This window comes from Montipora capricornis, chromosome 7, assembly GCF_036669925.1.
Source record: "Montipora capricornis isolate CH-2021 chromosome 7, ASM3666992v2, whole genome shotgun sequence".
Classification (NCBI taxonomy): Eukaryota; Metazoa; Cnidaria; class Anthozoa; order Scleractinia; family Acroporidae; genus Montipora; species Montipora capricornis.
In genome coordinates, this window is record NC_090889.1 from 29,091,138 (window position 1) to 29,105,796 (window position 14,659).

At 40.2% G+C, this 14,659-nt stretch overlaps 3 protein-coding genes across 4 annotated transcripts in view; 2 read left to right on the top strand and 1 right to left on the bottom strand.

Annotated features, from left to right (window-relative positions):
- The window catches only part of LOC138056798 (sarcolemmal membrane-associated protein-like), a 28,565-nt gene extending 28,256 nt beyond the window's left edge, over nt 1-309 (top strand). The window contains exon 33 of the mRNA XM_068902691.1: nt 1-309. This exon is cut by the window's left edge and continues 9 nt beyond it. Coding sequence (XP_068758792.1) covers nt 1-102 — 102 coding nt within the window. The 3' untranslated portion in view covers nt 103-309.
- A 580-nt stretch (nt 310-889) lies between these two features.
- On the bottom strand, nt 890-9,025 carry LOC138056799 (uncharacterized). Of its 2 annotated transcripts, XM_068902692.1 has the most exons (7): nt 8,657-9,023; nt 7,678-7,784; nt 7,366-7,449; nt 5,833-5,946; nt 3,259-3,324; nt 3,057-3,160; nt 890-2,640 (listed from the first exon to the last, which is right to left on the bottom strand). In XM_068902692.1, exons 1-7 carry the CDS (start codon nt 8,889-8,891, stop codon nt 2,163-2,165), a joined length of 1,188 nt encoding a protein of 395 aa, XP_068758793.1. In that variant the 5' UTR covers nt 8,892-9,023; the 3' UTR covers nt 890-2,162. The 2 variants fall into 2 exon arrangements, with proteins under 2 accessions (XP_068758793.1, XP_068758794.1); XM_068902693.1 differs by lacking the exon at nt 7,366-7,449 and having other exon boundaries at nt 8,657-9,025.
- A 4,913-nt stretch (nt 9,026-13,938) lies between these two features.
- LOC138056829 (filamin-A-like) overlaps nt 13,939-14,659 on the top strand; it is a 31,355-nt gene continuing 30,634 nt past the window's right edge. Inside the window, exon 1 of the mRNA XM_068902739.1 lies at nt 13,939-14,515. Within this exon, the coding sequence (XP_068758840.1) occupies nt 13,940-14,515 (576 nt within the window). The 5' untranslated portion in view covers nt 13,939. The remainder of the gene's footprint in view (nt 14,516-14,659) is intronic.

Below are 14,659 nucleotides of genomic sequence, written 5' to 3' on the forward strand. Positions count from 1 at the left end.
ATCCTGGCAGGAGTTGTGGGACTCATCGCCTTCATTGCAGCTTTCCTTTTCGATATTGTGGAAGTTCAGCCCGGTGGACGCTCGCGAGATTTTTGGAGTTAACATATGTTTTGTGATCTAGTTAGCGCCATCGCTGTACACTGAACTTGCACCCAAGAAATCGATTTTTCATAATTGCGGTTTGTTTGTAAAGAAACATTTGAATTTCTTGTAAATGCAACCGCCGCTTGTGTTGGATACAAGTGGTAGTCGCTTTCTCTGATCGCCCTTTCCGCCGTCATCTTACATAAAAATATGCGTATAATTATACAGCTTTATTGTCATGTTTGAATCTTTGTACGTCGCTATCCAATCAAAGAAGAAGCCACAACATATTTACGATGGACGAAAACCGGAAATAAGGTGTTTTCCATTTTCCTTCATGCTACAACATTTGTATTGCTAAATGCCTCTTTTGCTATCGACCGCTGAAGAAAATGAGAAAACCATTTCCGGTTCCCGTCGAACGTCCAACGTCCGTCCAGCTTCTTGTGCACGTTAGCAAAAAGTCTTCCAAAAAGTCGTCCCTGTTGAATTTACGAACGACACTCAATTTTACCATTCCTTTTTTTTTTTCTGTAACGAAATGACTGACAGTTTGCGCTCCTTTCGTTTGGTTTGAATTAACATCAAGCCAGGTTTTTCCTTCTCGGGTGGAGGTACTCTAATTTTTATACTTTGTCAAAGATGGGCTATAGGGTAAAGTTAGCTATTCCCGGAAATGGTTTGGATGCTCCCAATTCCTGTCTTTGATGGACTTTGTAAGGAAAACCTTAACGTCAGGGAAAGGATCACTAACTGGTGGCAAACCATTTTTCGTCCCCCAAACACAAATCAACCACACGACCTCTTGTGCTGATCTTTGGAGTTTTTTTTAACAAATCAAATTTTCACAAATTTATTATATTACTATGAATTCAGTGAACTTGTATTGCAAAATGTAATATTTGTAAAAAGCATAAAAATTATGGTTTTGTAAGTCTAGTTGTATAGTTGGAAGGTTCCACATTCCATCTAAGTCATACTTCATTACATTTGAGATCTCATTTTTTCATATAAAGTAACTCTTGTGTCTTCTACCATTTTCGTACCATTTGAAAGTGCACTGTTTTATCCACGAGTGTCCTTTCAGAAATGTACTGTAATGTTCAACATGGGGCTGAATCCTCATTTTCAAGAGTTGATCAGATTAGAACCTCATTCGTATGTGGTAATTCTTGGCTTTCATTTACCCAAACAGCGACCTTGTTTTTAACGAGAACTTAAAAAAACGTTTTCTAAAGAAAAGAGTTCCCGTATGGGCCTCGTTTGTCTAATGACGTCAGCCGTGACGTAATGCAAACGAAGAAATTCAGATCTGATCTGGCATCTACAGTATTATGTGCAACGTTTTAGAATCGATTTGAGTTCGATTTGAGTTTTCCCTTCGGAATCTGGTCTTGATTTCCTTAACGAGAACACTATTAAAAAACAATCTCAACGTTGCACAATACATGGTAAGGAAATGTGACAGAAAGGATGGCTTTTGTAACCGGACTGTTTGCACCTTGGCACAGATTAGCTGACAGTAGCCTTGTCATTCATGCGTTGTTCACGAGTCATGGAGTTCTATTTAACACCACATTGGATCATCGGTTTGTTAGCCGTTTCAAATAAAAACAACTGCTGGCTTTGATTTCATTAACTTCCCTTTCATTTTGTGCAGTGAGTTCACCGAGCCCAATTTTAAAGAGAAAGTAACCCTCCCTTTTATCGTACGCTTCTGAAAGTACAATTGTCCTCTTCACTTAATAGTCTTCAGCCCCATTTGTTTCGTTTGCAAATGTTGATAAATTCCTTTGATGTTTTCACAAAATTCGACCGAAACTCGCGGTCAGCACGCGGCTATTACAACGGAACTCGGAAATGTCGCTTATGAGTCTTCCTCAGCCCGTCCCCTCTCCCGTACGTGTTAGTTTGACTACTTTGAAAATGTCACGTGTTGTTTGTTAAACAGACAAGAAAGCCGATGTGCATGAAATATCCTTTCACTGGGTCTTGTTTACTCATTCAAAAGTACTAGAACACTATGTACTGTAAACTGTTCCTTATTTTTATCACTTAACAAAGGAAAAGGTCGTAGATCACACAAATGACTCGGGCAAGAAAACGCGTCCCTTTTGATTTGAGAGGGACGATCTTCCCGTCGGTGTGCTGGACACCGGCCTCAAGTAATCCCTGCTGTATGGTAAAAGCTCAAACCCCGCTTGTAAGTACCCATTATGATGGCATGTACATACTGGTGAAGTGTCCACTGTGACGTAGCTGTAGTTAGACGACATGTCAGTGGTTGTACTGGATAGCGGCTTAGCCTCGAGTAGAATTCCTTCATCCAGGTAATTGAATGGATAGTGCTGTCGCGCGCATGGCATTTTCTTCTTCCTTCTTCGGCGAGTACCTGGTGTAGTTACTGTGGTAACTGTTGTAGAGTCTGCACTCGTTGTAGTAGTTGTTTCGATTTCGAAGCCCCCATTCCGTTTGCCCAACGGAATTGAACCTCCGTTTCTCATGGAAACACTTTTATCGTGTGCCTTTTCCTTCATTACTTGTTTCTCCATATTACTGTTGTAAAAGAAAGGGTCCATGAGCTATTTGAAGTAACTTGAGAAAAGATAGTTTTTCACTTGTCTTCGCTTAACAAAGCGCTGGCCAAATGGCGGCGATCTCACCCTCGTTCGCAATGAACAATTTTCTCGCTGAATCAACCCCACCCCCTCCCAATACTTTTGGCCAACATCTGAAATGTTAGATCTCTTAGTTGATGAGGTAAAGAAAATAATTTGCCTTTATTAGTGTTGGTTATTGTTTTTGCCGCGCGTCTAACATCGCCACCCAACAAACGTAGGCCCTCGCTTTCTTGTTTCCTACTATAATTTTTGATTGTCTCAGTGAGCAGTTCCGTTATCATTGACCAGATGAATTAATACTTCTGATGGACTACGCTGGAGATTATAGCAGAATAACGAAGAATGAATTACCTTCGAAGACGTTTGTCGTATATCAAGAACAAGAAAGCAACAAGCCAGAGAAGCAGAAACAAGAGTGGAATAACAATCAAAGCCGCTGCTTCGCCACCTGACACCTGTTTGGACAAGAAAAACTGGTTGTGACTCCCTTGAGAGCAAAACATGATACGGGAACGCCTTTTAAGCAGTCTAAAGTGTTTGTGTTTTACTTTACCTTGAGTATTCGGGCGACGTTTTCCGCGTTGTCCGGATCAAAGAAGCAAGAGATTGTTTTGTTGGGCTAAAAGAAAAGAAACAAAGAAGCAGGATGTAAGAACTTGGTTGAAATATCGACAGTCGACTGTCGATTTAACTCCAGTATTCATGAGGTGCCGCCTGAAGTATTAGATCGGTCAGAAACCGGTGTCTGACATTTGCAGACTGCAGACTAACCCTAAATCACAATTATTGAAAGCTAACCGTTTTAAAACCGGTTCTTAGACTTGAATAATGTTTATCAGCGCTATTTGAAATGGGTGCTTAGACTTAAATTATGCTTATCAGTGCTATTTGTAGGCAGTCTGCAGTCTGCAAATGTGAGACACCGGTCAGAAACCCATGATCATGGGTTCCTGGATTGGTGCTATCTGAAGAAGCATCTTAAATGAATAGGAATACGGACCGATTCAGCTAACTCAATGTTTTACCCAATTCAAATCTCTCGGGGTTAAGTTTTTCTGTGTGTTGCATTTGCATGATTATGTGACATTCACATTTAAATGATAGGGAAATACTTCGAACAAAACGTTTTAATCCCAAAGGATTGAGTTATAGCTGAATCGACCTATTAGGGCGATTGGTGTGGCGAGAGGGACTTGTGCTAACTAAGGAAAACAGATTAATAGAAAAATGTAACTGGAAGCAATAATTTCCCGAGGAACAAATAAATGCCATGATTTCTGCTATATTTCAATCGCTTGTCTTTATAGGCATAAGTATTGGTCAGGTTGAACGGAAGAGAAAGGAGACAGTACACGACGGGTGTCTCGAAAACGAAGACCTCTAAGACCCGTAAGACTCGAAAACTCGGAAACGAATAAAGTACCCCAAAACCCTCAATTTGTCTAACCCTAGGCCTAACTAGGCCTAAAGTCGGGTCAGTTTTAGGCCTAGGATTACCCAGTACGCGACGCGTACGCTTATCAAACTTGGCGTTCTTCGCATGCAGGAACACTTGGGAACATACAGGGTTTATAAGCGGCTGGGAAAGTGGGATATACTTCACTGGGAAGGGATAAACACTCTTCTTTAGAGGTCTCCATGCAACTCTATCATTTGACATAACTTCTCAAATTAGCCTGTTTTTTAAATAAAGTAATAAAGTTTTGTATCTGTACACCTCAGCAGCACGTAGAAATCATCAGCCTCAACTACGAGGCTTCACACGGTCAGCGGTTTGTTATCGATGTAAGGACATGCGCATATTTCGAACTTGGCGGGATAGACCAAAATGGCGTCTGACGACTGACTTATTGTCATCTTCAGCAAACAATACAGTATTTGCAAACGCAAGCTTATGTTGAACTTGAACTGCAGATGGAGAGAGTTACAAAAGAGAATAATTCATGATTGTGGAATTGAAGATTCTGTTGCAAAGAGGGGATTTGCGGACCATGGAGTGGAAATGTTTTGTGTTTTTTTTTTGGCAATGGCTATTCGTACTGGACCCGTACATACACTGACCTATCTTTGCCATTCATATGGGAGTCTCCTTAGAATGATTACCGTATCACAGGTTCGAACCCAAACCTTGAACGACATAGCCATGCAGTTAATGAAAGCTAACCGTTTTAAAATGGGTGGTTAGACTTAAATACTGTTCACCAGCGCTATTTGAAATGGGTGCTTAGCTAGACTTAAATGCGAGAAACACAAGGCAGGTTTTACGTGAAATTAAACAGGCATCAACGCCGTTGTTTGATAGCTAAAATGTATATAAAAGAATTAAAGACGACGTAAGACTTTCCGAGTGTTATTGAACCTGTAATAATCATTCTAATTGAAGACTCCCGTATGAAAAGTAAATCTTGGTCGGTGAACGGGTCCCGTCCTAATAGCCACTTTTTTTTTTTTTTTCGTACGAAACACATACGTCGCTGAATTCGATGGATTTGCTCATACGTAAAACTCTCTGCCTGATGAAAGTTCAGAAAGTGAGCCTGGTGAACAGCGTGTGGAGTTTCTCATGGACCTGAACGTACGACTCAATGACTACTTTAGAGGCAGCGAAAGTAGAGACAATTAATGTATTCAATGCGGTTATGCCAACAAAGGGTGGAAGAGAAAGAGTCTTCACCAGCAGTATGAGAGATTTTCTTGAAACCAGGCTAAGGTATGTGTATCCAAACGGCATCAATCAAATTTAACTCATCATTCGCATCAGTTTGCAAACAATCGGTACTGGATTTGGTAATACCAAAGATATCGTTGACATCACCGATTATGTCCCAACAAGAACCTCATTGGCTGTCGAAACGAAGGGTCTTTTGTTCCTGTGGTTGGCACATTTGAATAACAAAAGCAATGTTTGTAAACAGATATCTTCCCTATCGGTATTTGGACCAAATGTAGGCTGGGATGTGGGATTTGTGGTAACCCCAACCTGTCAACATACCATTCCCGCGCTTTTCTTGATTGCTTATCATTAACTGTCTACTTGATTGCACCCTGCCTGCCATAGGCACTGTTTAACGAGAACGGTCAGATATTAAACGCAATCTCAGAACTGCCTTTATAATTATTTTCTTACCGTTCCATACAAATGGAAATACGTCGGTGCGCAGTCTTCAGCGGACAAATCAGAATCCCATGAACACTTGCTGTGCCTGCCGAACAAATCACTGTTTCCAAAGGTATATGAACACTACCAAAAAAAGAAAAGATACTTTCAGAAACAATCGTTTGGGAGATTAAAACTGAAATTAGCATCAAGTACTTAAAATTACACGATGAGATATTTTTAGGTGGAGTGAAAAAAAGCTTCAAAGAAACTGGATCTCTCTGGAATTAAGAAAAAAGGAGTATTGAAATGCAAGGGAAACAGGCAGTTAACTTCCACCCATATCAAATCCCCCACATTGAACCTCGCACAAACTGGCTCCCGTCCCGTAACGGAAAACAAGCGCCTAACATGGAGAAATTTGGAAAAAGTCACGTGAACATTTGTAAACCTAAAGGCCCGTTTAAAACGGTTTCAACATTTGACCAACATTCGTTCAACAAAAGTTGAACGGGTGTTGGAAAAATGTTGGATGCAAAAACAAATTTGTGCGGAGGCCGTTCAAACGGTTCCAACATGGCACCAAACAAAGAACCAACAATTTCGCGAAATTTAATTGCGAGGAACTAAGAACTAGAAACCAGACTCTCTCGTTCAGATAAACTACGCCATATTGAATTTTGCGGCCTGGTGTGAGCATGCGTGTGTTCAACATTATTGTTGAACAAAGTGTTCAAACCACGGGCTTCAACACCATTCAACATTTTCGAGAACAAAGGAAAAGTTGAATCAATGTTGAATGAAAGTTTAAATGGATTTAAACTTGAGTCAACACGCTTTCAACAATGTTGGACGACCTGTTCAAACGCACCGAACATTTGGTTCAACTTGCTTATGCTTGCGTCGTACGTGTAAACCTTAAGAGCTTTAAGGGGCAGTACGCAGCTATTACAACGTGTCCTGGGATTGGCTCAGAAAACAATGGAACAAAACAAACAACCAATCAACGATGTACCCTAACCCTAAAAAACAATAGAGCTGCTTCCTGAAGCGATCCAATTCGCCCTTGTCACACAGCGGCCATATTGTCCCAGGAGAACAAAAAAGCTTTGTTTTACCACGCCAAGCCTCACCCCCATGGTTTCCACAGCGAGGCTTGGCGTGGTAAAATAAAGCTCTTTTGGTCTCCCTGGACAATATGGCCGCCGTGTGACAAGGGCGAATTAAATCAGCGATTGGAAAGAGCTCCGTCCTATCTGTAGCAGAGATAAAATGAATAAAATACCATATATCGGGGGACGAGGGAAACTAAGGACTCTTTCCATGAGACAGAACTGACAGGCCAGACTGGGAATTTGGAAGGACTAACTCTACAACACATGCATTCAAATTAACAGACTCCGAGGATGATATATATTCTTCTAGAAGAATGCGCGGAATTTTAATGCAAATGTTCCTTCAAATTGTTGTATCATGATTATCTTTGCAAACTGACGGGTCTGGCCGGCAAGTTCTGACAAAAGGAAAGTGACCTAAGGCATGGGTACACGATAAAATAATCACCTTCTCACAATGAACTAAGGCTTGTTCGTTTTCCATAAGGACAGCCTCGAGCTCCGATCCTTCATCTGTCAAACGGTAGTGAACCTGTTGACATAGATGTATCCCCAACCTTCCTTAATTAAAAACCCTTGCTAGAAGAGACACTTCAGGAAATATCATTTCCGTGACAACAACAACGAATAATTTGAATTGTGGTAAAAATAATCTATTGTGATCGCACACTTGAATGGGCTCTCCATGTAATTTACTCCCGACTGTGAATGAAGTCCTATAGCGTTGCAATGTGCCTGTCAGGATACACACTTTACTTACAAATATCTTCATGCAAGGGTTGAACTTGTCTGTTCTGTAGCTGCAAGACCCTTGTTCTGATGTTTCGGTTCGATTTACACGGCACTGCGTGGACACCAACCCTCGACCTGCAGAATAAAAGTAAACACTTGTTTCAAAGGCGGAGGTCCTACAGAAGTTCTAAAGTGTTTCGAGAGGTTTTTAAATTCTGATATTTCTCAATGTCGTCAGATCCAACCTCCATATTCAATGTTGTCTTTCCAAACAGAAAAGAATCATTGAAGCATATTTCAACTTGCTGAAGGCGTTGATTTTAATTTTTGTGTCCAAGGTCATTCGTTGCGAACGAAAGACTTAACAACTGAGACCTGCCAAAATTTGTATGCTATCAGTTTTGGTGTCTATTTTAGATTCTAAAATCGCTGATTCCCATAGTTTCGCGATGATACGGGACCTTGCTATCAAAGGGATTTAAGAAAATGTGGGTTAATTTGCGGCGATAAAAAAATGAGTTCATACCGGCGGTTTACGCGTAAGTTATCAGCTTAATCAGAAGTAGAAACAATTAAACGTTAATGACGACTAAATCGCGTGAGTAAAAATTAAGTGGCTTCCTGAAGATGTGGCGGTACAAATCTGGAGAGCCGAGCGACTAAACCATGCATCGACACAATGAATCAAAATAAACATGTCTAAGAGTAAACGTAAAGGTTTTGAATTTTAAATTGAGTTAATGTGCGCGCAATTTCGATGTCTTAACTTGAACTTGGGCATTTATCAGTGTGAGTGGTGAGTAACCAAGAGTTGTTCCGCGCATAATCTTGAGTGTCTCGCAAAAGAAGTTCGTTTATTTTGACCTGAAAATTCATACAGGTTCTATGTTTACTTAACTTTCACATCATTTGATCGCGCACTGAAAAATTGTGATTGTGTTTACAAATCTCTTGAGCAAGCGTGACTGAGTGCAAAAAACAAGGCCAAGAAACATAGACACACTCACCTTGTATGTAAGGCCGTATCACATAAATCCCGATCAATATTAACAAGATGAAGGCTATTATGACGCAGGGGAGACAAAAACACAGCGGACAACGCAATTTGTCGGCAATATCTTCTCGTAAAAGTTCGTCTTTACTCAGCCTTGTTCGGCGTACGGCTCTTATGTCAGCTTTCTCCCACTTGGATAATCGAGGTTGTCGACGGGCTGCCTTTTCAGGGCGAACAAAACTCGCCATTTTACAAGCAACGTTTCATTAATGCTATGATGGTCCCAAGCCAACTGTTTTCTCTGTAAATATGTAGAAATGTGTGTGTGTCATTACTGACAGAGTAACGGGTCAGCGCTGTTAACTCTTTGAGAATCACTCGAGAGTCTCTAAATGCTAACATTTCATTGGTGTATGCCTTGATCATTTATCGCTTAACACAAACAAAGAATTTAAAATGTAAATGAATTTGCAACTGGAATGCGGTCGCAATAGCTGTTATTACAGTTGAGCCCACGTTACTCAATTTTTTTCTTTCTATCATTTCTCTAAAAACGTTTTAATGATCTCTTTCTTTACTAGCCATGGTGATTGCTTTAGGTTGGGAGGACTTTGACCAGTGTACAAAAACTAAGAAGGGTTCGTTTAATGATAACCGAACTGACTTGAACAAATCAACACGATGGGATTACACCACTCAAGAGAATAAGCCATTTGTGTGTGGACTGCCAAAGTATTTAGTACTTAACTAAAGGCACAGCCTTCTAATGTTTCTCAGACCAACAAAACAACTATTTCGAAACATTTTGGCACGGACTCTTATTTTCGTTTTCAATATTAATTTATATTTTGCTTTGATTCCCGATCGATTTTTCTGAGCAAGCGTAAAAAATCCTTTACTGTTTCATCTTTTATTGTCTTTGAATTCGATTCTCTTTTTACAGATTTCCCGTATGTTTATTTCCTTATATAGTTTCCTTTATTTTACAATTTCTTGTTACCAGCTGATGGTGTAATCAAGGCCAACTCAGTTGGCCACTGGACTGGACTTTATTATGATTCGGGAAACTTTTGTTTTCCACTCCTTGAACTGGAGAATTTTCCATTTATTTCTTGGGCCTTATTCCAGTAACGGATATCCTATAAATGATGAAATGGTATATGAAATGAATCGTAACTGTGAAGATCATAGCGTCACTTGGATATCCTATAGTTTCAACATACATCAACTGACCAAGCTCAGGCCGGTTGCTCGAAGCCTGGGTAGCGCTAACTGTCGTTATCAAAATCTATTGGTTTCCGTAGTTTCACAGTCATTTTGCTTTTTCTTGCCTTGAAAGCATGTTAAAAGATCGGCTTTCCAAAACAAGCGTATTTGTATTTCCGATTTGAATAACCACAAGCGACTCCTCATTGGCCGAAAGTAATTGCCAGCTCGATTAAGCTACCTTAATGAGAATTCTACTGAAATTTGCCGACTCGCTTAACTTTAAGCAAGTTAGAAAAGGAACTGTTTTCACGGAATTTTCGGTTGTCACTCGCTAAGCGATCTGAAAAACCGCTCGTGAAAACACGGCCCATAGCTCCTTTTGGTTCACCCTGCGAGCCGAGGAGCTCTGCCTGAAGCGCGTCAACTCTTTGAAGCCGCCGCAGCCCGAACTTCTGGACTAGTCAATCTTGTTTTCTCTCATCAAAACGGTTTTTTCAGTGCGAGTATCCGTTTAGTGATAAAACCGATGGTTATAATTGAGCCCACTGTACCGTGCAACCGTTACAAACCACCTATTCCGGAATAAGGATATGTGGAGTGATGACGGTATGTCTGGCGTTTTGAGACAACAAGGACAATAAAGATATATTTAAAATAGCATTTTAGCAGGTGTTTGACAATTTGAATGTGAATCTCCGTAAAAACGAAAGATTTTTAACTTCTATTTCATGTATTCCTATTCTGGAACACAGTCAATCGAACGCACCCTTAAAGAAATTCATTCAAAAATTTTCCCAATTAACCTCCACGCCGTTTATGCAGGTTTGCCTTTTGAAAAAGTTGGCAACTGTTTTATTTACCCGGTGCGAACTGGAAAAATCGAGAGCGACTGGAAGACATAATCGTTGCCAGAGTCCCTAAGCTGTAACAATAGAGAGTCTTAAAAGTGCAATTGATAATTAGATCTTTCTTGGAAAAATGCTTTCAGTCTAACGGGTGGTTACTCTCAACAACCAATGACAATCAAGTCAATTGTTTTGAAACGACGCTGGTCGGGAATTGAAATTATCCACACATGCAAACAATGACTCAGACAACATTTACGGAATTTCATCCTGTTGAAATAACAAAATTCTTGATTTTTAACGGGCTTTGAGCCTAACTGTTAGAAGGACTGTCATATACGTAAATAGGCCTTCCGGGGAAAAAACATATATTTACTTTAAACAGCCAAAATTTGCAGGTTTATTAAATCTTGTTCCATCATACATTGGGCGTCTGCACGACGATGACTACATCCAAAATAATTTAAATCCGAAACGTAAGTAGTACTTTTTCCTCTTGTTATTCATGATTATATGTAGCTTCAGCTTTAGTAATTATCTCCTATACCATCAGAAAATAGTTTGCATGCGAGAGGGAACATGTTTCGCCTTGAAGAATTTTGCTATAACGTGCTGCAACCGAGTTATTGCCATTTTACAGCAAACCGAGATGTTCTGTTTTCAACTGGGGTAATTTTAACCATGATTTTAAAGCTTCCTGTTTTTTCCTCTTCTTGCCAAATGAATTGCAAATATTGACAAAAACGATTATTATTTACCGATCTGTTGTCAAAATTAAAACAAATGTATCCTTTTACAAAGTGGTTTAAAATCAAGTCGTGTCAAATATTCCAATTTAGAATTAAGTGTTACTAACCAACCAGGGACCATCAAAGATAATCTTTTTATCTGCGTAACTGGAAAGCACTCAGGGCTCATATGCCAGAAATTCCAATCTGAAGCAGAATTTGCAAGAGTAGGAGTGAAAAAACGCTTTCGTTCAAAAATGAACAATGCGCAAAGAAATCAACGGCTGCGAATTGCAGTGAAATTGTTGCATTGCCTATGATATTTTTACATAACGAAAGTTTATACTCATTTTAAAAAGAAATCATATAAGTTTCGAACAAAGTATCTTTTTTGAAAGTTTAGTGATCCCTTTTAGTCACAAGAATGGAACTATTTTAACCGTTAGAGTCGCAAATAAAGATATGGTCATAAACTATAAATTGTCAATGCATTTTCAGATTGGCGTGTTGTAAAAGAATTAGTGAATAGAGAACAACTGACGAGTCATACAATTGTTAAAATCACATTCAAAAAAGAAATTACAGAAAGAAGAAGTGGCAAATTTCGTTAATGGTTTAAAATTCGTAGTCAAGGAATTTTTAATAGGAGGTGAAAATTTCACGACAGCGACATTATTACTGTGGGATATAATTAGGTGTTATTTTATGCAAAAAATATTCTTTTATTCTGTTTTTAGCCCTTACAAAAGATACATTTTTTTATTTTTTGTCATGACGAGACTGGCTCCTATAGAGCGTTTTCACATGACGTCACGGCGGCCATGTTGGTGTTCCAAAACAAAGAAATGGCGGCCATGATGGCGTACCAAACTAATCCTCCGGGAATTGAACTCTCTTTTTATGCAAATACTTTCTTTAGTTTCAGTAATCCAATACGGCTGCTGGTCACGTGAGTGAAAACTCTCTATACCGTAGTTGACGTAACTCTCCTGCGCAGTCGTTCTTTACGGCAACGTTGCGTGACGACACCAAGTACGGCCTCGTCGTCTGGGTCTTTAAGCCTCGTTTTCACTACCGACGCAAGCATAGGCATAAGGAGCTTATGCTAGTGAAAACGAACGTCGACATATGCATCAAAATCAACCACGGCATCCGCCATTTTGTTCAAATGCTCAGACGCAGGTAATCCGGAACGAGTGCTTTAATTGGCCAGACGTAGCAAATTTCCTTGTGCTTATGCTGCGTTTCGCAACCATATAAAGCGCAAGGACAAGAAAAAGGAAAAATTGTGCTTGTGCTTGCATTGCTAGTGAAAACCAGGCTTTAGCAACCACGACGGCAGCGGCGACGCAGGTTTTGAAAAGAACTTGAGCACACAGCAGTCGATTTTTTTATTGTCTCAGGCCCCCCATTTATTCATGGCCTTTAGTTACGGTGTTCCAATCAATAACACTTATGCGTAATGACTTCTGATTAGCTGATTTCACCCCAAGCCTCGAATTCATAAATCAAACTTGTAAATTTTAGCTTGAGCTGAACCCCAAAGGAACAAACTTGTAAAGAAAACCAACGTGTAAACAGCATTGCATGCCCAGATGATGTGAATAATTTTGTGCTAACGAGTCTTGGCGGTGAATTTGTGAGCATATGACGTCATCGTGAATAAGTCCTATTCAGTTCTGGCTTACTTCGCTAACACCAGTGTACAACAAGAACAATTTGAAAGTGACGTTTGTGTTGGCGTTGCAGAGTCGCTGCTGAACGAGGTTAACTATCAATAGAGTTATTTCAGTAGAGTTATGACTTAAAGTTAGAGTTAACGACTTCCAAAATGCTGAATTCAAAATTTTGGACTGCCAAATCCTGAATTCAGGATTTTGGACTGCCAAAATCCTGAATTCAAGATTTTGGACGTCCAAAATCTTGAATTCCAAAATCTTGAATTTAGGATTTTGGCAGCCCAAAATCCTGAATTCAGGATTTTGGAAACTTAACTCTAACTCTACGACATAACCGTCTATGAAAATAACTCTAAGAATACCTGTCCCCCTGCTAAACCTCAGTTTTATCGAACATAATACCACGGGCTGTCAATCATCTAAAAATAGCAATGCATTAGGAGACTGCGTAGCCAAAAGCCCTGCTCTGTTTGGCATTCAAAAACGCCCAGACACAGAGGACCCCTACCCTCCGTTTCAGGAGCTCATTACTAAGGAGCGAACAACTTCCATACTAAGCCTGTGTCACGGCATTTTTACAGACCGATCTATTTTAAGACTACCCTTTCCCTCGGAAAAAAAGGCCGTTCCGATCCGGTGACACAATGACGCCAAGTTAGTTTCTTGTGATCGGTGAGTCTCATTCGCGGGAAATTCAATCTGAAAATAAATCGGTCTCTGAAAACGCCGTGACGGGAATATAGGGCAGTCGTTCGCTCCTACTCATGGACTCCTGGCCGTTTGCAATAACGTCTCAAACAATTAATTTCAGCATCCTTTTCTTTCAATGCTCAGAATGACTTCATACAAGTTGGTGGCAGTTCGGAATACACCCTTAGTGCTTGACGTGAATGAGAATAACGTTGAACCACAACCCGATGTCCTCAAGCATACGCCGACGAGTTTGTCCGATGACGAAGATCGTGGTGATTCGGAAAAGACTTTCGGACTTCGTGCTCGATCTCAGAGCCTCAAGAACCTGACAAGACGAGAAGAACCTGAACCAATCACGAGGTCTAAAAGCCTTAGAGATGTAGACACGGGAGACTTTAATGTCAGCAGGGCTCGGGTGGCATACATTGAGAGCTGGAATCCTATTAACCCGGTTGGGCGGGGAAAGATAGCTAAAAGAATTAAAAGCTGGGAGAATAGTTTGGATACCGAGGAAGATGATGCTGAAAAACTGAAAAGTTACCATAACGAGATGGAGAGCGGAAAGTACAGTGGGTCAAGATACAACGGGACATCGGCTCTAGACTACGATAATTACAAAAGGAATGAAACTAGCGACTATAGATACGAAGGCTATGGGAATTACAGATCAGAATCTGCACAATATGCGTACGATAGCTACAGGGATCGTCAGTCAGAGGTAAGATCCTTATGAGCACATCCTATACGTACGGTGAAATATAGGGTTTGGCAAGACCTTATACCATGCGATCATAAGAGGAATATTTTACTATTGGCCCGTAAATAATGTAAGGATTACATCGCAACCAATTACTTTATTGGG

Coding starts and splice junctions, on each gene's coding strand:
- LOC138056799 (XM_068902692.1), bottom strand. CDS start 8,891: ATGGCGAGTTTTGTTCGCCCTGAAAAGGCAGCCCGTCGACAACCTCGA. Junction 5,947..7,365: donor CCTTAGTTCATTGTGAGAAG/GTGATTATTTTA, acceptor TTTTTTTGGTAG/TGTTCATATACCTTTGGAAA. Junction 2,641..3,056: donor TACGACAAACGTCTTCGAAG/GTAATTCATTCT, acceptor CTTTTACAACAG/TAATATGGAGAAACAAGTAA.